General features: G+C 33.1%; 1 protein-coding gene across 1 annotated transcript in view; it reads left to right on the top strand.

Moving 5' to 3' along the window:
* The window catches only part of LOC145324449 (homeotic protein spalt-major-like), a 124,466-nt gene that overhangs the window by 74,999 nt on the left and 22,701 nt on the right, over positions 1–26,766 (top strand). Inside the window, exons 3-4 of the mRNA XM_080167038.1 lie at positions 21,682–21,806; positions 22,261–24,979. Coding sequence (XP_080023164.1) covers positions 21,682–21,806; positions 22,261–24,979 — 2,844 coding nt within the window. The remainder of the gene's footprint in view (positions 1–21,681; positions 21,807–22,260; positions 24,980–26,766) is intronic.

Genomic DNA, 26,766 nt, shown 5'->3' with positions numbered 1-26,766 from the left:
CCTTAAATAATTATTGAATATTCTTTTGTTTATATCAGAAAAATTGTCAATTAGTGAACTGACCATAGTTTAAAACAAATCCAATTTTACCTATGTATTAACAGTCTGTTTTCAACATTCTATTAGCCATTTACTTATAACTAAAGATGAAAACATAAGATAAGTTTGAAAATTTCTCATAGCCGTTGTAAAATTAATGAAAGAAAGGACCATTATATCCACAAGAAACGCAGCTGACAACATTTTATAGAAGATGTTGCAAATAAAATGGAAGATTATGACCTTTTTTTTGTAAAATAGAAATTAAAATCATAACATAATCTTGCAGTTGTTTTATCTAATGGTATTTGAATTTACGGAATTCATTAGTTGTAGAGTAGCTTCGCAACAAAAATCATTGTTTTGATTTAGGCAAAAGATAATAATATACAATTTTTCACTTATTTACTAAATAGGCATTTACTACCATATCATAACAAATTTTGGGTCATAAATAGTTTCAGCTTTTCTCAAAACAAAATTTCTTTGGCCTAGTTTTTTTTTATTTTGATACTTTAAGGCCAAATAAACACAAAAAAGGTCCTTAAAAGAAACAATGTTGATTTATTTTTACAAAACGATTTTTTAAAATTGGTATGTAATGTGATATTTTATATAAAATTTAATATCCATAATATAAAGTAGAATGACATACGTCCATCTGTCTGTCAAAGCTGCGAATATCTATAAGGGAGTCAGTTTTCATACGATGGACTTTTTCTTAATCTTAATAATCTTCGGTCTTTTTGGATCCTCGGGGACATTAAAAGAGGGTTAATTAAACCCATATTTTTGTTCGCGGAAAAGTGTGAGCTTTTAATATGCATAATTTTTTGAAGTGTTCAAAATTTTATTGTGGAGAATAATGATTAAGTTGTCCAACCCTAAAAAAATGCCTTTTTCATTGAATTGATATTGTTCTTTATAAATCTCTCATCAGCGATATTTATTTTAAAAGATATCTTATAATATAAAGTAGTAAGGTTTTTATCTGGAGCGTAAGATCTCGGAAGGTAGCTGTTCCGAAGGATAAGTACTCTTTAGTAAAGCTTTCTAATTGTCTGGGGGTGGTTTTACACTATTTTTTTACTCTTACGTCCTCCCCAAATAATAGGGGCGGAGCAACTAGTTTTTGAAAATGTAGTAAATATTTCCCAGGAACCTATTACAGCAATGTTTACGAGCAAAGCATTAGCGCCGAGAGAAAATAATAAAATTAACAAAAATATTTTTAGTGTCATTGCAAAATTTGAGCACCAAATTTGTGTCTTCCTCTCTCCCTTCCTCCCAGTATAGTGGTGAAAAGTGTGATTGCAGGGCTGAACAAATTACGACCTCTATCATCATAAACTAAAATTAGTATTTCCCCATTTTTTTTTTGGAGGCGAAGCTTTTCTACAATTAGGGTCTGTCCGTACGTGTATACGGAAATTACCAGAAAGTCCATAGTTAATTAATTTTTTTAACTTTATTTATTTGATATAATAATCATCCTACTCATCTGATTATTGGAATAATGATTCCTATGACAACAAGGTAGATTGTTATGTGAAAAGCATCAAAATAATCAAGTCCTAAAAATCCTAGTAGGATCGGTAACATGTATTCAAGCTTATGTTCGTTTGTCCTGCCGACTGATTTTAGATCTTCGTTTTTATGAATGTTGTCATCCTTGTTTTTTTTACACAATTTGTATTTGAAGGAGGCTGAAGAAAATATTTTGCTGAGGTAAGTATTTTTAATCGAGGGATCTTATCTAGAAAAGTTAGGATATCAGGAGTAGCGCAGTAATAATAAACGTTCACTCCAAGTGACTGTTGAGCACGGAAACCCTTCCCCTTTTTTTAAAATCAATTGAAAATAAGGGCAAGGGTAGTTTTTATGTGTTTGGTTATCAGGTTAGTTTATATTATTTAATGGTTAACCCCGCAGGTTAAGGGCACTGCAGGCAATGGCCCTGTAGGGTAAGTCCACCCTGTATCGGTTAGGAGGAGTAAGAAAAAAATAACCTCGGCCTTATTTTCAATTTATTCCAAAATAAATGAGATAAGGGGTTTATTGCTGAACAGGCACTCAGGGGAAAATCACCAAATAATCAAAATATTTAAAATTTTTAGATAAAGTACGGACGTTAAGAAAACCTTTTCATATAAAGTAGCTGCACTTTGTAATAACTTAAAGACTAAACTTGCGCTGCTTTGCTTTTTTACCTCCTTGGTTAAAATAAAATTTACATTTTTAATTTAACAAAACTGGGCTATAAAGCGTCAAAGGGAAAATTTTAAAATTCTTATCTTCAGCTCTTCTTCTGTTGTAAAAATTGTGGTTAAAAATCTAGTGGCACATTTTCAAATAAAATAAACTATCTTCAAATTTTTTTAAGGTGCAGCTTCTCCTTAACTAAGTTACAAATATACTAGCGGCTACGCCGCTAGCGGGCCTCTCTGGGCGCAATTGAGTGAGGGAGTTGGGGGATTCGACCCTCCACTTTTGATTTTAGTTTTTTTTTTTTCAAATAGTTTTCTTCTATGGGTTAGATATCTTGGGGGCGTTGAGGTACATTCCCCCAAAAAGAAATAAACCTTTATTGGACAAACAACTGCAAAGTAGAACTAAACCCTTTGCTACAAGACAGAAAGACATCCTGTTACTTAATTCTATATTAGGATTGATGTCTATAGTCAATTCGATGATAAAAAAAAAGTTGCTTTTAATTCTACATCTTATGCAGAAATTTAATGAAATTACCTGCCAAATCTTTTTAAGAAAAATCAGGTTATTTGGGGGGGGGGGGGTTAGCTATGATAAAAGTATTAAAAGAAGAAGGAATTGTTTCTTTAGATATTAGTAAGGCGGTGGTCAGTTCAATTATATAGAACCCCCCTATAATGAGGTATAGGAAAAGGGGCACGAAACGAGGAATAATGATTTGGGGGGGGGGGGGGGGGAGTTAATGGTTAAAATTTAAAATGGTGATTTTTAGGAATAATGTATACATTTAGAAAATAACCCGCGAAATATTATGGCGCGGTTTTTTAACCATTCCTGTATTTTTTTGCTTAATTTAATTCATTAAATCAATAATTATAGACATCATTTTCAATATACTTTATTTATAGATTACTAAAGATTAAATTATTAAAACTTAATATTAGGCATGTCGTCAATACGTCACCCATGATCACAATTATCAAAAAGTCTAAATTAAGTCAGCACAATGCCATCAAGCTTAACATAGTGTATGGACAGAAAGGGAAAGTAAAATTATATAAGTCCCCAAAGTTAAATAATTACGTTTTCTTATTCGTTGGCTTAACAACTTTGAGGACTTAAGTAAATTTTGATTGATGAATTCATTAAGTTGAATGTTCAAACGTTTCAATTACTAATCTTAATCTACAGGAGGGGTAATTCTGTTTTTGATAATTGGGGATGTACATCAATTTATCGGCCATTGTCTTATCCCTGGTGTACGGTCCATGATAGGTAGAAAATTTCCTGCTGAGTTTAAGAATATTACAAATATGTTAAAATATTTTGTATTGCACACACAGTAATACCAGGAGTTAGGTTGACCCGGTGGGGGTCCATATAATATTTTATTCTCACAACCATTTGTATTTAACATTAAAATAAATCTAATAGCGCAGTAAAAATATGTAGGTAATGTCAATAAATCACTGAATATGCTCTTCTGAAAAGAGAGCTCGTTCAACTTTTGTTTTTAGATTTTATATTAAGACAGTAGTTGGTAGTTCCTAAAAAGTTTGTATGTTTCTCTTTGCAAGATAAACATTAAACATATCTGTATAATATGGATGTAGGGGTGTTGCTGCAACAAAACGAGAATATACGAGAATTCTAATTCATTGTGTTTTGGTTTTTAAAATGAAAACTTATACTAGACTACTTCAGCTAGATATGAGCCACACCCCCTGTATGAGTTACATTGGTGTGTTGACACATAATTTTTAGCTATACATATATGAGCCATACCTCCTGTATGAGTAACATTGGTGTATTGACACATAATTTTTAGCTAGGTATGAGCCGCACCCCCTGTATGAGTTACATTGGTGTGTTGACACATAATTTTTAGCTAGATATGAGCCACACCCCCTGCATGAATTACATTGATGTGTTGACACTTAATTTTTAGCTAGGTATGAGCCACACCCCCTGTATGAGTTACATTGGTGTGTTGACACATAATGCATTATATATCCGACACATTTACTAAATAAACATGCAAAATATACACAATGGTACACAAAAGAAAAACTGGGCAAGTATATAGAAAAATAACAATTTACCATTTCTTTGATCTTGTTTATTAGTGCTTTTTGAAAATTTTAAACAAAAAGTTAAAATTTCTTTTTATGGTATTATTGTTGTTTAAAAATTTTCACTTTTCTTTTGTTGTGCTTTTTTCAGGGCTTTTTTGTACTTGTTTCAAAACTTATTTTTGTCCAAAATACCGAGCTACTGCACCATTGTGGAATGGTTTCATCTCATTCTCCAGTATATACATGTATGTGTAGGGGAAAAGGGGACTTTTTATACAAATATGTTCAATGTTGACATAAGATTTCTTTTTTGCATATGGATAATTAAACATTTATACCAGGGCTCGGCAGCCGCATCAGAAAATTATACCACTTTTTTAAAAATATGAACCCGTTGCTGCAAATATGCAGTTTGATACCATATCAAGCTGCCGTCATAATATGCCTAATGTTACAATCTCCAGCCGCAGCTGTGCCGCCCTTAGCTCTAGCGACCCAAAAATCAATAATACCAGATAGCTTAACTATGCCCCATTACTATTTTTCGGAATCCACACAAAAAATCAAACTCATATCTCAAATAGTATCTGAGTAAAAATTTTCTTGATAATATGATATGATGAGGGACATGCGGACTGATTCTAGTTATAGACTTGCTACACTACTGAAAAAAAGAACACGGTTTCAAACAAGAATTATGTATTGTCAGCTTTTCAAAATCTTGAAATTTAATGATTTGATTTTTGTTGGCAAAATTTTGGGAAAAAGTTGAACCATTAATCAATTGAGACTTCTGGTCTTAACTTTTTTTTACCAAAAAAAATGAGAAGGGGGTTCAAAATCAATGGGAGGGGGTGAGTAGGCATTTTTGGTGGTGGTGTTAAGAGGAGGGGGGGGGGGGGGAGGTCAGGCACATTTTGTGAATTGGAGTTGAATTAGAAAAATCAAGTGTAGCAAATTGTTAAAAAAATATATTGAAATTTTAACCTAATCCACGAATATTTTTTGGTTGATACAGAATTTTTTTAGTTTTTTTTTATATATTATGAAATTTATTAATTTTTATTACGGTTAATATGATTTATCTCTCAATTTTCTTTTTAAAAAAAAAAGACTTTTACCGAACGACAAGCAAAACACTTTTTAAGCTTAAATTTAAATTCTTTTTCTGTATTTTTTTCGGTCGTATTGCTCATTAAACTACTGCGACAGACTATGAAACGAGTGAATATTCTTCTAATTTCAAATATTTAGAGGTTGATCACACAATCAACTTGAAAATGATGATCATATACCTTGAACTTGGGGGTAGGAAATTTTTATATCAAAAGGAAGGAAGGGGGGAAGAGTGAAAAAAACCGCCAAATTCAAGAGTCCAGTTTTTTTTAGATGAGATAACCTGCTGAGTTGTTGGGAGAATAATTTATCCTTTTAGATACATTTGTGTGTGTGTGTGTGTGTGTGTGTAGGTGTGTGTGTGTGTGTGAAGGTGTGTGTGTGTGTGTGTGTGTAGGTGTGTGTGTGTAAGTTAAAAGAGCCCCCTGGAGGCAATTTAAAATTTAGAAAGGTGGTCATTATCCCTTCACCTGCACACCTTTTTTACGCCAAACCCTCTGCCTGAAACCCCCGTCCCCCCACCCCCATGGTAATTTTACAGATATTAAACCACAGACAACCAACCCTTCACAATTATCTCTCCTTCCTTTTTTATCTGCCCATAATTTTGTTCAGCCAATCAGAGTCAAGGGTAAAATTTGAAGAGAAATGGCAAAAATTTAATTTTCAGATTCTATTGGGTATTTTACCAATATTTTTTATTGGTTGGTCGGGTAATTTTTCGGGGTCTTGGAATGATTTTAGAAGGTCATTAAACCACAAATATAAACACTTCAGGAAAATCTTTTTATGATGAGACAAACCGATTATGTGTCCACCAGTTGTCAAGGAAGTACAGGTTCGTTTCTCGGCCCCTACAATACTTAAACTATAAAAATGTCCAAATCATGCAAGTCTAGGACTTCCCGACAAAGTTCCTGCAATCATAAGTTTATTTATCGGTAGGAAGATTGGCCACCTAATCGTGCACTTTACGAAGAATTAATTAACATAAATATAATTTTACCCCTCCTCTAGAGGTTATCTCAAGAAATTTTTAAATATAACAAAAGAAGAAAATTTTTAAGATGTGGTTTAAAAAAATAACAGGGGGGCTTTCTAGTTTTTTTCCTTCATACAATTCTTGATTTTTTTAAAACTTGATGATTTAGCATTTTGTTTCTTTTCGGGGGGGAAGGGGCCATGGATAGGACAATGGCCGATAAATTGATGCATATCCTTTTCCCCAATGATTATAAACAAAATTACAATTAGTAGTTGAAACGTTTGGACATTAAGCTTAATGAATCAACCAATCAAATTCAGTAAAAGTCCCCAAAGTTGTTGAGCAAACGAGTAAGAAAACGTTAATTTAATGCTTTGGAGACTAGTGTAATAAAATTGTCCCCTCCCTCCCTTGAAGGGGGTCTTACTAAAGGAAAATGGTAAATCTTATTTTTTTAAATATTAGAAATGTAGGAAGATTAGTTGGATTTACTGTTTTGAATTAGATGGGCAATATATTTTAATGGTATTGCATTTTAACGTCTATATCACCTTTCCTATCACTTTTTATGCCTTGGTATAATGCTCTGAGAGGGATATTACACCTGAAAAAAAAAATATTTTCCATCTGATGTTTCGTAGATTTTTTAAATCAATGATAGGGAGATTTATTTATTTGATTATCGGAAAAGTCTTTTATATTTTGAGAATAACACCTTTAAAAGGTACTTCTCTACTGCAGTAGTCCTACCTAATTTCAAGATGATATACCTAAATCATTATAGTAAAACACTAGAGGGGGAAGGGGTTAAATAACTGTATGTCCCCATCCCAAGGACCTTGTGCCGAATCTCAATCGGGTCTTTGAAAATCAACCAATAGTGTTGGGAATATTACCACAGCCAAATAGCAGAAAACAATTTGCTAGCAGATTAAAAAAGTCTCTACTCTATCCATTGTTTTAATTTCATCATAAATGACATTATTTGTTTAAACATTTACATCTAAAATTTTGAGTGGGAGAGAGGAAATTTTAGAAATGAAATCATTGCCAAAAATTTATTTTTGGGGTATATTCACTTCCACATAGGTATTGCAGGATTAGAATCGCATATTATTACAACAGCACAAACTGTCCATTTTCAACCGCTTGACTTTCATTGTTAAACTTTTCATAGATTTTCTTTCTAATGTGTTTTTTTTTTTGCTAATATAAAGACACGTGACAGATATGATGAATATGAGTTGCGGAAGTGAATACACACCGATTTATTGCATTAATGGAAAACTTTGATATCAAACGAGAATTTGAATAACCCATTATTAACAAGAACTATTATTTCCAAAGAAAAAACAAGTCTTAGCTTATATATTTTACAAATTACTGGACAAAAGTTGCATCTTTGAATTGGAAGAAACACAGATTTTTTTTAATTTGAAAGTATGTCTTTACAGGTTATAAAGTAGATGCGCTATTAAACGTATGTTTTTTTCTTTCTTTTTTCAAGGTAAAACATAAGAAATTGAATACCTTTTCAGTTGTTTCATGTATCAATAGTGTAAATAGTTTCTTTTAGATAACAATCAACTGAAAAAAAAAACATTATTTTTTGTTTGTTTTGAGTTGAATTCAGTTTTCAAACTAAATATTTAGTAACTGAAGACAAGTACGATTATGTACAAAAGTAGTTAAGTTTCTTTAGAATTAAGAAGCAAATAAGAGTACCGAATAGAGAGCAAAAGTAGGAAGAACAGTTAGCAGACACTGTCACTCTCTTTTCAATTAATAAAAGTATGATACAGACAGAGTACAAGTCAAGAATTCATAAAACAATGAAAATATATTCTTCCAAATAAGTACAAATCCTCTTAATTTTAATCATCTTCGGCATAGGATTAATCTGTCTTCACTTGACGTATCCCTGTGTTCCGTGAGATGGTTATAGGCACTTTTGTTATCAACAATAATCTAACAAAATTTTGATTAAATAAAAAGTTGTTCTGTAGCATTATGCAGGGATAAATGGATGGGACAATGAACAATCATATTTCTCTCAATGCTAAGTTATGCCATTGTTAGATTATAATTATTGGAGAAAAGAAAGTAGTGTAGGTCAATTTATATGCCATTGCTTTTCCCTGAATATTATGCTAACTTCCATCACTCTTAAATGTCAGGGACTAAATGGATATTAACACTTTAATCAAATTATAATTCTGAATTCCCTCTTAATTGCCTCAGTTATAGCGCATAGATTTTTGGGAAAGATCGGCCTATCCCTGGTCCCTGCTTATCAGCCATCTATTTATGGCACTCACAAAAAATATGAACAAAAGAAATCTCTCTCTCTCTAAAATTTGTAGCAAAACCTAAAAACAACCAATTGGTTATCCCAGCCCTTAAATATAATAGAAAACAAGGTTGATTATGTTGATAAGTAGCGCAGCAATAAGTCATTTTCAATAATTAAGGTCGTATTCCATAAAATTGGTTGCAAATAATTTTGAAAATCTGTTTGAACAAGAAAGTTACTTACAGGAAATTTCTTTTCATAATTGTCGGACATATATACGTACTTACCCTAGTCATAGAGTAGCTGCGATCCTAAAAAAAAGGTAACTATTGTTGTTTTGAGGAGGGGTGGGTTGTTTTCTCGAGTTTTAGTGAGTTTAAATGTTATGAAATTGATAGGCGGGTGGGTCATTCCGTCAGCTTTAAACATTACTCTAACTCAAACTGGTGTAACTTCATTGCCACATAAATGTCAACAGCCCAAATCAATAGTTTGTCAAATTTTAACCAGCTTTTAAAAGGAAGCACCAATTATCAGTTTTAGAAGCCTCAAATTTTCTCTTTTATATGTTTCTTTTTTATCTGATTTTTGCTGATATAAAAAGAACGTCTATCTTAATGTTTGGCTATTCTAATTTCAGTTAAATTAAAGAGATATGTTTGCAGTAGTGATAGGACACCGTCAAACTTTCCTCAATTTTGAATGCACAGAGTACAAAAGGATTTTAAGCATGAAAAATGTCAGAAAAGTAACGAATTTTTGCCCCCTTCTTTTTTCACCTGTGTTATTTTTGGTTAGGTAAAGAGGGGGGAGGGGGGTTACAATGGTAGAGATAAAAGGGGTAACAACTGGTAAATATACAAATACATTACAAGTAAAACTTTAACAAGAACAATTAGGTTCTTAAACTACTTTCCAATTTCAAGTAAAATTTTAAATTTTAGAAAAAAAATTTTGTAAGTTCTTAGTACATACATTGTTCTGTAAATTACACTGGTACCCAAAGTTTTATAACCACATTATTTTGTTGGCTCAAAAACTTTGGGTATTTTCATTGAAATTTTATTGTTTGGTTCTAAAATAGAAGTGTTCAAACTTTTTAACCAATAAATTATTCAATTGAAGAGTAGCTATGCAGCTAAAAAAATAACCTTTCCTCCCATTCCCATAATTCTTTACTACTGTTTGAATTTGAAGCCCTATGTTGTGGATTTTTTTTACTATCTTGTTAAACCAACCCAATACCTTTTCTGACAATTTTTGCTTGAAATATATATTTTTCCAGTATGGCTTCAAAGCCGATTAATATCCGCTGATTTAGAATCGGTTCTCGGCCATACTAAAAAAAATCATGCATAGCATCGTATTACAGACAATTTTCCACGCATATTAGAATAAAAATCATAGAATTAATATCATTATTTTTAGCCCTGGCCTTCGGCTAACAAAACTTGTTTTAATCTTATAATTTTTCATTTTAATATCTACAGAAAGCTGTCTGTTCCTCGGCTAACTAAATTTATTTTAATTTTATGATTTTTCATTTTAATATCCGCGGAAAGTTGTCTGAAATACGATTCGATAAAACAATGAAAAGATCTTGGACAGCATAGGTTCTGCTTTTTGGTGAATATTCCTTCTGGTCATGACATCTTTGTAGGCTTTTTTTTTAAATTTGATAATAAGTGTGAGGATTTAAAGCTAGGGACAAAGCAACTTATCAAACTATACACAGTTTGAAAATTACCCTTTTATATTTTCAATACAAAATCGATGTAATAGCTTAAAATTGGATAAAAACACAGAGATATTTATTTTTAATGAGGTAAAATCTCGTGTGTGTGTGTGTCCTCTTTATAGTTAGATCATATTTCATCCATAATCCATGGTTACAGAGATAGGTCATTGGGAAATAAATCTTCATCCTTTCCTCCCTTGGTAGAGAGTTAGTTGGCATTTTCCTATACAGTTTTGAAACCAATTGATATCCGTTGGATTAAAACCGGTTCTCAGCTATACTGAAAAGTCATGTATAGCATCGTATTACAGAAAATTTTCCACGAATATTAAAGTAAAAATATAAAATTAGTACCAGTTTTGTTAGACGCGAAGGCCCAGGCGATAAAAAACTTTTCATACAACAATTTAAAGCTACCTAAGGCTTTTAATTATCTGCCATTGTCCCATTCCCAAATCTCTGTGGATTGGATAATCTTAAAATCTGATAAATAGATTTGTAAGTAAAACATACATAAATAGTTAATAAGATGTTTTTTTCTTTGAAAAACAAACAAGAATAATTATTTCCACACATTAAATACATTATATTTTAGGTAAGTGTTTCAAGGTCTAACTTTTGTTTTGGAGTAACATCGCTTTCAACATGTAAAGAATTTATAAACAAAGATTGTACAATCAAAGGGTTGGAAATATAAACCAGACCCAGAGCTTTTAAAATTAAATGAAAAAATATTCTATATTATTTTATAAGCTTAAATATTATATTTATTCAGTAAATGATTTTTATTAGATCAGGCATAAAAAGTCTTAATTCTCTTTCAATATGACAATGGTTGCTGTTATATCAAGGGGAAGAAAGGGTTGTAAATTAATTTAACCATCATTGACCTCTCCATCCCTGATATTAAATATCTATATTGTGGATTTGATAAAGCCATATTGAATTGTTCGATATAAAATATATTATATTAAATAGGCATATAAAGTATAACAAAAGAAAATCTTTAATCCCCCCCCCCCTTCCCTCCCCCAATTTGTCTCCTGTATTTTATTATGCAGGGGTGTATATACTTTATAATATAAGAAAATCAAGATTGAATTGACAAAGGGACAAACGAACATTAATAATTATACTTAATATAAACGTACTTACCTTAAGAAATTATGTCTAATAGTCCTAGGAATACCAATTTTTGAATATGAATTATTAGTTCAAGATCAAAATAGAAACTTAAAATATTCAACTTAGAAAATACTTTATCACTACAGGATTCATCATGGCTTAGATTGATATCCGCTGGAATAGAACAGTTATCAGTCATACTGAAAAATCAAGTAAAGCATCGTATTATAAACAATTTTCCATGAATGTAAAATAAAAATATCAAAATCAATATCAGTTTTGGTAGACCAGGCCTTAATAAATTAAATAATTATTTCAATTTTCTTGAGATTTTGGATAGTTGCGCTCATATGAAAGTAACCCCTGAAATTTTGAACCAATTTGATATTAACTAAATGTCCCTCTCACACCAATTTGTTTCGGAGATTTTATATGAAAAGAACTTGCCCCCCCCCCCTCCCCCTAACAAGGACAACAATTGTGAATATAAGAAGTGCAGTAATAAGAAGCAGATTGTTTTATTGGGTGTTATCAATAAATCACTGCATATGACATTATCAAAGATTTTCTTATTGATGTCTAACAATATTAGATTTAGATTATTAGACAAAAAAACATAGCTAAAAGTAAGCAATAATCCTATTTAGAGTGACGTACGGACATACTTACATCATCAAGTAGCTGCGCTACAGAAAACCCCTCATTTAACCCCCATCAGACAACCAACCCTTTTTGTATCAAACCTTCAAATATTTCATAATTCCTAACCCTCCACAAAACCTCCCTTTTATGATAATAAATTTTCTTTTCCCAATTTTTTTTATGATCATACACATACATACAGACCACTCGACCAATAAGAATCCATAAAAATATTTCTCGAGATATGAAATATAAAATATGAACATGGTAAGGAGGAAGGGAGGGCCGTATCAATATTAGTGGGGAGGCAAAAGGGAGGATTTGGAGGGATAGAAACCACATAAAAAAAGGGAGTGGATTGCCCGCGTAGAACCATGGTTATAAAAACCATATTTTTCGGGTTAATCCCTTCATACAACTAAAAAGGTTTTTTCCCGTGTGTGTGTGTGTGTGAGTGTGTGTGTGTAATGGGTGGGAGGGGTTGAAGGGGATTTTTATACCAATTTCCAAGCGCGATCAAAAATAGCGCGCATTCTACATTTTAGTTTGATAAATTTTGTGAATTTCAATGAAATATATGTAAGTTTTACATATTTTAATTTTGACGTAATTTCTTGAGGAAAAACTTAAAGATTTTTATAAAATAAAAGTGTGACAAAATATTAAAAGAAAATGTTGTTTTTTTTTTATGTAAAAGAATATTTCAATTTTGTAACAAAAAGTTGGAAGTTATATTTTTGTAAATATGTTTATTTTGTACGGAAATGTTTCTTATTTGATTCATTCATAACATTTGATATCCTCTTATCAACCTTAACTCTTTTTACATTTATACACTGTAAAAAATAAAATTACTGTTTTTTTAATTTTTATTAACACGAATTATTAAAATCAAAAGCATAAATAGTTTAAAAATAGTAAAAGATGAAATGATTTCAGAAAAATAGCCTAAAACCACCCGATAACATTTATAAAGCTTTCCTGAAAAGTACAACTAATTAACAACAGAAATGTCCGAGATCTATAGCTTCAAACAAAAAAAACATACTACTTTATATTACAGAATAAGCCTCATTTAGTCAATTTTTGTAAAAGTGTTAAAACTACACGATGAAAAATGTCTAAAACACACGAGATACAAGCTTGGAACAAAAAGTTGTGAATTTTGAAAGTTTACACAGATTTCAAGACACGAATGCGTTTTTCTCGGCCAATTTCTTGTGCCAACAAGGATGATAACATTGGATATAGCGAAGCCATCAAATTAGCTTTTTATTATTTAAGAATATAATTTTGAAGTCTGAAAATTGCTTAAAATACAGAATGATTGATGAAATTGATAAAATTACAAACTATAATTATATAAAAAGCTTCGCTATAAAACTTCGGTGTCGACATACTGCTTAACTGATGTAAAAACTAAGATAAAAAGCATAAAAGATTATCAAATATTTTGTAAAAAAAACGTGTTTTGACAAAAACCTTAAAATTGTTGTTAATATTAGCAAAATTGATTTAAATATTTTTATCTGAATATCTTTATTGGTCTGTTAGTCTGCCTTCAAGGGGCCAGTCAAATGGCATTAAAATTAATAGGGTATGCAGGGGCGTCCAAGCTTTTTTTTTGGGGTGGGGTAAAAAATTTTAGGGGGGGGGGTAATTCGTGTTTGGGGGGGGTAAAATGGCGCGCGAAGCGCGCCGAAATTTTTTTTTACCCCCCCTAAAGTCTGTTGGGGGGGGTAAATACTCCCCCCAAATCTGTTGGGGGGGGGTAATTACCCCCCCCCAAACTAATTTACCCCGGGGGTAAAATTTTTGGGGGGGGTAATTCAATTATGTAAAAAAAACACCCAAGGTAGGGGTAATTTTTTTTTGGGAGGGGGTATTGTTAAAAAAATTTTGAGGGTGCCTACGGCACCCCCAAAATCGTTTGGGGGTGCCAAATGGCCCATTACCCCCCCCCCCCCCCTTGGACGCCTATGAGGGTATGCACGGCTTTGGTTTTTTCTTTTAACTTTTAATGAGCTTATGAAAAAATATCCAAAATTAATAACATTGTTAATAAGAAAATATTTTTTTTGGCTTGTTAGATATTAAAAATTTTCATTTTAGATTTTTAAAATCCACCAATAAATGAGTATTACTATAATAGTTATAAAGGGGCTGCTCCAGTGCTCTATTGAATACTATATAATTAATAAGTTTACATGAAAAATGAGCGAAAGCATTTTTAGATTTAATATTTTGAAATGGGCATATTTCTGGCAAACCCATGTAAAGAAAAGTTCGACTTTTGAACAATAAAATTTTGAACCAGTATTATATTGAATACAGGGAGGGAGGGGACAATGGGCTGTTTATTACACTAGTCCCCAACGTTATCTTAAACGTTGGCTTAAAAAACTTGAGTACTTTCATTGAATTTTGATTATTTGGTTTATTTATTCGAGTATTTAAACGTTTCAACCACTAATTTTATTATACAGAAGTGGTATTTTTGTGTATGGGGATGTGTGTATTAATTTATTTATTAATTTATCGGCCTTTGTCTTTTCCCTCTAGATCCCTGTATTGAATAGCACAATCGCCAGAGGCAACTTTTTAAGGCTGTGCCGTTGTAAAAATTTTATGCTTCTAAAATTGAGTTTTTCATTAAAGTCGATGACAATCGGATAAAAATTGAAATATAAACAATTGCCTGGTTTTACGACCCGTCCATTTATCTTAAATTCAGCTTCTTAATTTCATAGAGTAATTAGCTAAAGAAGATCACTTTCTTTCATTTTCGTCCAATTACATTATTTTCATGAAAATTTTTGCTTATAAAATTATAAATGGTAGAACGACGTCACCGAAACTGTCCCAATTTTGTATAACTTTTGCGGAACAAGTTCCAATTACGTCATATTTTTCTTTCCCGAAAAAGAGAAGGGGGAAAGAAAAAAAAGGGAAGGGGGGAAGAAAAAAGAGATGGGAGAAAAGGGGGTTTTCCCCATCTCTTTTGAAGAGATTTTCTTCCCCCCCTCCCTTTTTCGGGAAAGAAAAATATGACGTAATTGGAACTTGTTCCGCAAAAGTTATACAAAATTGGGACAGTTTCGGTGACGTCTGGTAGAACCATTTAGGTTAAAATATTTAAAAAATGTAAAATATTAAGAAAAACTCTTTTTCTAGGTACTCTTTGCCTGTGTTATAACTGCATTAATCTAAGTTTTTACTGCCGTCTCTAATAACCTCGTAAAAATGACTGGATCCGAAGCAAAGACCAGAAAAAAAACTGAATTCTTTTCGTGATCGGAACCGTTTTTAATATTGTTTTATTTGATGGCTTATCTTAATCCAATCTTGTTGGCTTTAATTTGGAATAAAGATAGGGCAGGAACATTGCAGTTTTATTACAAGGCTAAACTCATAATAATAGAAACTACTCCAGACTTTTTGGGAGCGTAGCTACACTTTTACTGGGTCTGTCCGTATGTGTGACATAATTTAAACTTATTTAATTGTGAATTAATTTCTTTTAAAAAGAGGAGAAATCGTGTCAAAATCTAGTGGCAAAATATTACTATAGCTAGCTAAAATTAGATGCAGGGGGACCCCCACACCCCTAAAATGTTATAAAGCCCATAGATGCTAGGGGCTCAGTCACTGGTACTTTTTAATAAAGAAAGAAAAGTTTAAAATATATTTATGACTAATGTTTAAACTACATATTTATTCAATTGAAATTGAATACCCCGCCTCTTTGTCTACTTATAATTTAATCTGTCTTGAAGTTTCTTACATTCATTTTTTAGAAATGCGTAGCATTTCTATAAACTCTGTGCTCCTATCTTGTTAGCGCAGCTGCTCTATACTTTGTATACATCTATCTAATAAAATGAGTCTGTAGTATTTTATAGTGGTTTGTTCAGCAATTAATGAATTAATACGAATAATGACACTTTATACTCACCCTAAATAGCTGTTCTTTTATAAATGTTGTTAACTTGTTATTGTCGCACAACTTTTTGTACAATAATATGAGAAAATAAACTTTATTTCAAGCCCTAAAAAATGAAGAAATGATTAAACATAAAGCACACAAATTTTATGTCTATTTGCTTTCAAGGAATACAGGGATAGGACAATGGACAATAAATTAATCTGCTCCCCGATTGTCATATGGTGTAATTTTGACTGGGCAGCTGAAAATATTGGGAGAAGAACAATTTGTCTAACAATTTAACTTCCATTGCCCACTCCCTGTCTGCAATTTTTGTGTCTATTTGTTTACTCATTAGAAAGATAAACTTTGCATTTCAAAATATAAACCAAACCAATCATGGCCGCCATGTTAAGGGTTGCCAGATTTCATAATATTTTCGCAAACAATCATGGCCGCCATGTTAAGGGATGCCAGATTTCAAAATATAAACCAAAGCAACCATCGAAGCTTTGTTCAGGGCTGCTAAGTTTCAAAATGTTTTTCAAACTTTTCATGGCTGCCATGTTCTAGGATTCCAGATTTCAAAATATAAACCAAACCAATCATTGCAGCCATTTTCAGAGTAGCCAAATTTCAAAATATTAACCAAACCAATCATTGCCGCTATATTCATGGATGCCAAATTTCTGAAAATAAACTATACCAACCTTGGCCACCATGTTCAGGGTTGCCGAGTTTCAAGACATTTTCAAAACTAATCATGGGCTGTTAAGATTTATTTGATTGTATAAAAGAGCTCTTGTTTTAATTTTTTTGTTTTTCATTTTTTTTTTTGTTTTAAGCATGCCAACCATTTTCAAAGCCTTGTTTGCCTAGCAATTTGTCAGTTGAGAATAGGTAGATCAGGGAAACAAGGATTGGATAATCATATTAACTTGATGTCAGCCCAATTCTAATGTATATTCTAATATTCAAGAAGCAATGTCTGTTAATTAATTAAATAGCCAGTGCATTCTCAATCTCTGAAGGTGTATAATTTCAAGATAAGTATATTTGAATAAAAGAGTTAGTTAATTAAAACCTCTAAAACCATATTTTAAAAATATTTTAAAATTGTTCTTTTTTAGATTAAAGTACATGGGTATTTTCGACGATTTTATCCCTTAATTACAAATCTATTTACTTAACTATGTTGTTGAATAAATAGAAGTACATAAAATAAACTAAATAACTAATTTAACTTTTAATGCATATCCTATTATAATAAAAACTAATATATTTTAAAATTGAAGCATCTTATAGTTTCTATATAAAATTGACGTCATACAATACAAATGACCAATGATAGGCCAGTATACATTTTAACATTGGTCAATTACAATGTATATTGGCCTATCATTGGTATTTTGTATTCTTTGACGTCATTTTTATTAAGCACTAAAAGCTTCTTTAAATTTAGTTGTATCTTATAGTATCTCATATTTTAACTTCAGAGGTCTGACAATATAATCATATGCCATCCAGACAACCAACTCTTTGAATGCACAATTTTTTTCTGGAATTCTGTGCATGATAATGAGTTGTGCCTGTTTATCTGTCAAGATACCACCCTTGTCTTTCTATTAAAGTCACAGGCTTGACAAATAAGAAGCAGATACCAATCCTCTAATAAATAATTCCAGAAAATAGCGGCAGTTTGTAAAAACTAATATTCTAAAGCAAAAAATTCTTGGCATACAATAAATATATATTAAAAATGGTCGCATAACATTAAAGGATCAAAACTTTGTATTGTTGAAGGAAAAACCTTTTAAGCACAATTTTGCTGCATATAGGATTATAAAAGCATTTTAAGCTTAAGTACCATAAAACATTTTTGGTAGCGTAGCTCCTCTTTAATCAGAGTCTAGCTGTACGTCTGTATGGCATTCACTATGATATATTTTTGTAACTTATTTTTATTGACTGATGTTACAAAAATTTAAACATAAATTTCTCAAAAATTAATTAGCCAATGAAAATGATAATATTCAATTTATTGATAATATTGGTTCAAAATTATCTCTATTATTTGTTGATTACACTTTACTGTTCTTTATTATATATTATTATTGTTACTCTACTTTTTGACATATTTGTCGTAGTTAAAATAATATGAAGCATCTATCTATATATGTGTGCATATACGGTCAAAAAAAGGTATAAATCCTTCCATGCTTTTATAACTTTTTGGTGTGTTTCCACTTCCGCACATAATATTAAATCATCTGAACCACATATTATCACATTGAAACAAACTCCCATTACCTTATATCTTCATACTAACGGTTACGACCCTAGAAGCCTCTAGACGCACTTAAGATGGAGGAGGGAGAGGTGACTATTATGATTTTTAAAAGGAAAGTGTTTGGTGGGAGTGATTTTCTTGGGGTGTCTAGGGGATTGTCTAGGGATTGTCTTGGGTTGGGGGGAACCATCAAGGTTCAGTGGCTTGCAAGATCTTTCGCTACAGACAAAAAAAAAGTACTTTATATAATAGGATTACTCTTAACATTAAAAACTCGCGTTCATTTATTTGTTATTGTGTCTTTTTGCGAATATAATACTTTTAGTTGTGAAATTTTGCGTAAATGAATGCACACCCAACTTTGTATGCGGAGGTGTAGATATTATCAAAAATTATATATTCAGAAATTTTACAACCATCTATATTTGGCGTAAGATTTTCAGTAGGCTTGCCAAGAATTTTGTTTTCCACATAATATAGTCTCAGCAGCCGCAACTGCAACCGCAAGCACAGCTTGCAAAGAGTAAATTAAATGAAAATTTTGGCTTTTTTTGACTATAAGCAACGAAGCAATAACAGGCTTTTTTTATTTTGATCATTGGCAATTAAAATTTTCCTATAAATATGATACAGTCATTTAACTCGACTTGCAATGACGTATTACTGTGACTTTCCCGATTATAGAGTAGCTTCATTACTAGGTTTAATGTTTAATTATAATTTAATTAATTCGCTTTAAGCCTAACTTTCAAAAAAGAGCCTAGGTTATAACACAATATATATATGCATCAGGCAATGTATAAAAATGTGAAAACGTGTCTGTATTGTTAAATTATCAACAAAAAATTCAACAAATTTGTTTATATTCCTTTATATAAAAGATGTTTTGACAGTGCAAGGTGTTCCGAAAATTTCTAAGTCTAAGCTTATTTGTTAATTGAAAAAACGTAGTTACTCTATGATTAAATGTATGTTCGCTTGATGGACTTTATTTAAAAGATCATTTAAAAAGTTATGATTGTTTTTGGGTTTTAGAAATAAAAAGCAATAATAATTCTTAAAATTCATTTTTTTTTCTATATAGAATTTGTAAGCTTGTTATATTTGATACTTATGTTTATTGAAACTTTTTTCAAAAATGACAAATATTTTAAAATATCCTAAATAACAATTTTAAAAGTAAACCTTTTAAGAGTAGGTCCATAAGAGTAATAATAAATAAGCTCATAAATTTTTCTAACATTTCTAGCTGTCTAGTTTACAATGGTCAAGATGGTTTTAAGCGGTATGCAATCAATACCGCGAATGCGATTGTGGCGTAACATGTATCCCATTCGCTCGTTATTGGGAATGTAATAGGTTAGAATCCCGCAACAAAAGTACGTTAAAAAAGTCCCTATTGCTGCTATGTCAGGTGTGTGACATATATAAGTAGAGTAGGGTGAATGTCTTTGCTTGAAAAAGTTAGGAATTTTATACTAGGGTCGTGCAATCAAAGGGTTGGTTGTCTGAAGGGCGTTTGACCATATGATCAAGGACATCTTTAAGCAAGATTTGGTTTATATATTAACCATCATAAGATCACGTAGTGTATCCTTACTCTATAGGCTATCCGAGGCTGTCATTTAGGGTTTAATGATGGGAAGTGACATTTTTTAACAATATTTTGCGGTTTTGATGAATTGCTAATGTAACACATTTAGCGTAAGTCGTGTCACAATGTTTTAAGCCATGTATTCATGTATATAAGTATTATGAAGGAATATAAGCTTTTATTATTTAATAGTCTATGATTTTATCTGAAATTTTAAGCTCTAAGATAAAAAAACAATATTTTTTTATATGTTAAAAATAACTTTATCTTAAAAAAAACATTCTTTTAAAATGATAAATTAAAACAAATGTAATAATGAACAATAAACAGGCATGTTTATAAAATGCTATGATTTTTAAAATTCACGAAACATAAATATATTGCCAGCTTAAAGCCATGTCAGGGGGAAAGGGATAAATCAATATAATATCATCGTATATTTGCCAGTTTATTACTTTTTTTTTAATGCTATATAGTCGCCATAAACCAATGAAAAAGTATGACAACAAAGTACTCCCAGTTCATACTAGGAATAAGAAATGAAATAGTCTTTCAATACAATAAAATTAAAAAGTTCTGCCATTTTGAGATTTGCAATTTAATTCTTATCCATTAGCCTATCTCTGTATACCTGAGGTTCATAAAGTAATTTTTAAAAGGTGAGATACTGAAGGGAGGGGGAGGGGGGGTACTGGTTGCTTTTCAGGTTGGCCACCACTCCCGTCATTTACAAGTGAATTATATTCGCATAAAGAGAAATGTCAAAAATATTACAGATGGTTTTTCATTATTTCAGTAAGTAAAATGAAATTTTGTAATGTAGTAATAAATTGCTATTCTATTTTATCTGGCAATGTAAGGTAATATTTTTGCGGAAGTGAAGTTACACCCTGCTTTACAATGTAAATGATGGATAGATTGTAAAAATATACAAAAATATTGTAAAAACTGGCATTAGGAAAACAGGTTTCAAAAAAGATGGTTCTTAACCCACATGCATGTTATGCTCTGTTAAACTTTTCTGCTTTTATTATATCAACAAAGTATTATTGTCACAAATTAATTACTTATGAAGTGTTCTATGGTAGATACAGGTATCTAGAAGTAAAATTTAAAATGTTTTTTTGGAAAATTTTTGCATAGCCAAAGCAGAGCAGTTTTTTCATGAAACTTAAAACTTTTTTGACGAAGCAGTTTTTAAATTTAAAATCCTGGTTATAAATAGTTTTAAAATATTCTGGTATAACCTATTACAAGACCTTTCTTTCAAACAAGAACTGGTCAAAATTGTTTAATACATTTCTCAAAGCTAATTAGATATCGGTCAAAAATCTGTAACCATTTAGGCTTAAACTTTTTTTACTTGCGCATCTACTTTATAACTACTGATTGTCTGTAAGTAAGATTTATAGAAATGATCCTTTATACTTATTTATTTGCGAATATTAGAGATTTTAATGTCAAAAAAAGCTAACTGACAAAAAATTATATTGTATTAACTGTTTTTTATTTTTATTTTTACTCAATCGTATGGACATAGTTGTCCTTGTTTATTATCTTTTATTGAAATAAGCTTTTAACAAAAACAAAAAATATAAGTTTTAACATTATGTGGATGTCAAATGTAAAATTTTGTTCTGATTTGTAGGTATGTCAGACGCCTATGGTGGGGTTGAGAGATCGCGAACTGGCGGCGGCGTCGGCGGAGAGTCAGACATAGAGGCGGATAACAGCGGCGATGAGCTAAGCTCCAGAGAGAGCTGCGCAGAACAGGCATGCTGCAAAATGTCGTCCTTGTATTGGTCATGATGAGCAAAGCTACTCTATGATATGAACTCAGTGTTCTATTTGCTTTCCTATAACACGAATGCTATTAAAATGTTATTGCTGCGCTATTTAAGCACTTTAATTTCCTTGTATGATTAATCCAAACTAAATCTATATATGAAATGACCAAATGTTTAAACAATATATTTTTTCTTTGTTTTATTATTTGATTTGGTTTTGAATCATATATTTGTTTAAAGTTTACCCTCATAGATATTACATCATATCATTTTAAAACACAAAGAAATTATAAAAATAATAAGAAATATTTTACATTTTGTAAACAATATCCATTTAGGCCCTTTCTCTCTCCGAATTTAGTTTTTATTGCTACTTTTGAGCATAATAATAATTCATGTTAAGGTTTAAATCTTCATTTTGCAACAAAATTGTTTTCAAGGACACAAGTGACCACAGTGACAAGATAAACAAGAAACCAATGAGTGAAGATTTTGTTAATAACAACAAAGATGCACATGAATTTATCAGAAGAAACAGCGCGGGCGGCTGGCTGCCGTCAGCTGATAAATCCTCGGCACTTGAAGGACACATCCGCAGGCGACGCAGTGATGAAGATGCCTCCGGCCGTGAGGACAGCACAGAGGATAGAGTCAGTGAGGTTAGTGATGAAGAGAAAAGCAGCCCCAGGTCAGAGGAGAGAGATGTGAACATGAATACAGGTGGATTCAGCGGCAAGTTTGCTGGATTTGACATGGAGAATCCTATGGCCGAACAGCTAAAGGCAGTTACTGATAGAATCTCACAGCTGATTGCTGAAACACGAACCTCAGACAACCCGAAGAATCTTCAAGATCTTGCTGTGCTTCAGACAACCCTGTTTACCCTTCAACAGCAACAGCTGTTACAAATGCAGATACTGGCACACATGCAGAATCAAATGAAGTCTGCAAACACACCTGGCTCTCCTCAACCCCAAGAGCTGGACAGATCAACCGGTGAACCCAAAGATGATCTTCCTGCGCATGGACATAATGATTCTCCCAGCAGTAGTGGAGATCCATTGCGTAAACTCCAAGAATTTATTGGATCTGATCCTAAGAAGTCAGAGGGCTATCCTTCTTTGCCATCTGGGTATGGCTCCAGCCACAATCCTCATCATGGACCTGGCAATGATTCTGTTGGAATATTAACTCCAGAACAGCAGGGTGCTGGAGCTTCATCACCCTTAAACTCCCTTGAACTGTTGCAACAGAAGGCACAGGGCATCCTGAACAATGCCTCTCATGGTCTGCTTAAGAACAGCCTGGCAGATCTCTCCTACTCGAAGAGCCTTTCCAAAGATGATCCTAACTTTAAGCACAGGTGCAAATTCTGTGGCAAAGTGTTTGGATCCGACTCTGCTCTGCAGATTCATATCAGATCTCATACTGGTGAACGTCCCTACAAATGCAATGTCTGCGGCAACCGTTTTACCACCAAAGGCAATCTCAAAGTTCACTTTCAGCGTCACTCACAAAGTTTCCCGCACGTGCAGATGAATCCCAACCTTGTTCCCGAGCATTTAGACAAATTTTACCCCCCTCTGCTCAAACAAATAGAAGAGGCGGAGAAGAAGGGCCTCCCGCTGCCAGATGCGCGCAATCCGATGGCAGGTATGTTACCAATTATACCACCTGGCACCAAGCCACCCATGGGCCTACCTGGGCTTCCAAAGCTTGACATTCCCACCTCATTCCCTAATCTTCCAGGTATGCCAAACATGCCAGGTTTCCCAGGCATGCCTCGCATGTCTCTGCCCAACCTTCCTGGCATGCCACGAATGCCTGGCCTACCTGGCATGCCACCTCCACCAGAACACATGAGCCCCGAAGACATGGCCAAGGGACTGCCTTTCAGCCGGGCTCCGCCCTTGTCTGTTCTCTTTCCATTCCCCAAATATGAAGAAAATGACGTAAGGCCGCCTAAGCCTAGCCCAGAGCTGGCATTCAGGCCAATTACACTTGGCCCCAGGCATGACAATGAATCTGGTGTTGAAGATATGGATGACAATGAACAGGTGAAAACAACTCCTGTCAAGGATGAGGATCTCAGTGGTGGAGAGGATATTACTTCAGAAAAAGAGGATGAGGATATTGATGAGGATATGGAAGAGGATGATGGTGTTGGCCAAGAGGAGCCTGAAAATCTCAGCAAGGATCAGATCAGCAGTGAGGAGGAAAAACCGGTTCCTTCCAGCAGCCCACACATAGTGAGAGAATCAAGCACATCCCCACCACCCAGGCATTCCCCTATTCACCTTTCCCCACCCCATCATTCTCCTCCCAGACATTTATCACTTCCTCCAGGACACAATCCTTTCCACGACAAGCCACCCTTTTTCAACTTTCCCCCAGGACTGCCGGCTGGCATGTTCAGACCACAGTTCATGCCTCGCATGCCGCCAATGCACCACATGGAGAACAAAATGATGCCAAACATGTTTCCGCCGCCACCCGTGGATAATCAGGACGAGGCATGGGAGAACTTTATTGAGATTGACAAAGAGGGGGAGACAAGCAAACTGGAGCACCTTGTCAACTCCCTGGGCACCAAGCTGTCTGACCCTAATGAATGTATTGTGTGCCACAAGGTGTTGTCCTGTAAGTCTGCCCTGCAGATGCACTACAGAACCCATACTGGAGAAAGACCCTACAGGTGTAAAATTTGCAAACGCGGATTCACCACCAAAGGCAACCTGAAGACGCACATGAGTGTGCACCAAATACGCGCACCGGTCCGCGCCTTCCACCAGTGCTTAATCTGCCAGAAGCGCTACCCGAACGCGCTCGTGCTCCAGGAGCACATCAAATCGCACTCCGGGGCTCCCACAGAACTCTCACTGGACCAGATCTCGGCGGCTGAAATCAAAGACTTTCCGCCAACCTCATTTCCAGGAATGCCGCCCGGTATGCCCGGCGGTAAGCCGTTTCATCCCAGTCAGTTTGGCCCCGAGGGCATGTTTGCATTCAGACATGGGTTCCCCGCAGGGTTTGGGCTGGAGGGCAAGTGTATGAAGAGAGAGGATGATGAAGATAGTATACCTGAGGGTGGATCCAGTGGTTCTTTTGATGCTTCCTCGTCGGATGGGTCTGTCAATCATGTCAACCAAGCTTCAAGAGGTATGTGTTGTTTTCCTAACATTTTCGCCAGTCAAAATAATCATTATATATGTAAAAATGGAAATTTCTTTGGAGTAAATTTCCATTCAAGTCATATAAATATTTATCTGTTTGACTAATTTACAACCCTTTCGTCTTCTAATATTTACAAACACTAAGATTATGGGGGGAAGATTAATATATTAATTCTTATGATGTTTCTACTTGTGACTATTGATGCATAGATCTGTCAAGACTAGGAATCTCATAATCACATTCCTATAGTCTACCAGGGATACAGGGATGTAATAATGGATAAAAAATGTATCAGGGCATAAGGATTGATAATACCATTCTAATGTGAAATTTTGTATTTTGTAACAAAGGCAGAATTAAATTTTAAATATGAGGAAATATATTTATCCAACCTTTTCCCTATCCCTGGTCCCTGCATTCTCTGTGATTTATTCCAGATAGAGATCTAGCTATTTAATTTCAATATTCAACAATTATTTAATCCATACTTATTCACAAACGAACCCACAGATATTTACCATGTTGAATACTGAAAACTTTTCCACTTAAATTCATTACATTTATTAAAAAGAATACTGATAATTTTGAATGCGTTTGAAAGACATAAAACTTATTGCAGATCCTTTATTTGGATATCAAACGTTTTCTTAGAATAAAATATGAGGTCAAAATGTATTTTTTCTATTTTATTACCTATTTAGTACCTAGGTTTTGAAAAAATCTAGCTTTTATAAATTTATCAGGAGGTCTGGTTTTTAAACCTTAACATGAAAAATTCAAAGGTCCTCAATTATTTACTAAGACGTATTAAATAAATAGACAACATTATTAATATAAACTTTTATGTCTTAATGTCTGTTTGTTACTTCAGGTACTTCAAGATCACAATAACAGCTTAGGTCAAATACATGACTGACAAACAGACAGACAAACCTGTAGAACAACTATGCTACTAAAATTTTTGTTATTTTGTTAAAGAATAAAACACAAAGAAACTTTAGCCCGTCTTGATATAATTTCTATAAAATATATATAAATGTAGGATTTTCTACAGGGAGGGTGTTGACCATTAAATCTACAACCATTTCTTTCCCCCATTATGCACAAGCTAGCAAATGCATAATTTTGTTGATAACAGTTTGGGGGAAGATAATATTATCTTCCATTGTCCCTGAAGACATACACATACATCTTTCTCTATACTTCTATATCACAAATATATATTTTCTATTTACAGAATTTACCAATATCAATATATGTGTGTGTGTGTGTATGTGTGTGTGTATGTGTATAAGTTGTGTATTGACCATATTCTCTTTGCTGAACCCATTTTCTTATATATTTCTATATTTGCCTTCTCCCTCCTCCGCTATACAGAGCACACACCCCTGCCCCACCCCTTTATCCAGCTCAACCTTTAATAAAAACCAGGGGGGTGGGTCACCCCCACCCTCCCCCCGTTGTAACCCTGCAATTCCCACATCCGCACATACACAAGGAAAGGTCCAGAGAAAAAGTTTGAAAAATTGAGTAGGATTAAGGATAAATATATATAGTGTGTGCATCCATTTCTGCACAGAATATCTATTCATAAAACCGCAAATTTTATTAGTGCATTGGCAAAAACTGCACCTTACATCTTACCATTTGCTATACAACATTATTAAACAACCTCTCTAATTTCCTTTTGTATTTGGCGAATATAAAAAATTCCGCGGATGTAATAATATGCGGAAGTAATTGCGCAAATGTATATTACAATGTACACTATT

The sequence above is a fragment of the Acartia tonsa genome, chromosome 1 (genome assembly GCF_053477335.1).
Source record: "Acartia tonsa isolate MP-2025a chromosome 1, ASM5347733v1, whole genome shotgun sequence".
Classification (NCBI taxonomy): Eukaryota; Metazoa; Arthropoda; class Copepoda; order Calanoida; family Acartiidae; genus Acartia; species Acartia tonsa.
This window is presented reverse-complemented; position numbering and strand designations above follow the sequence as displayed.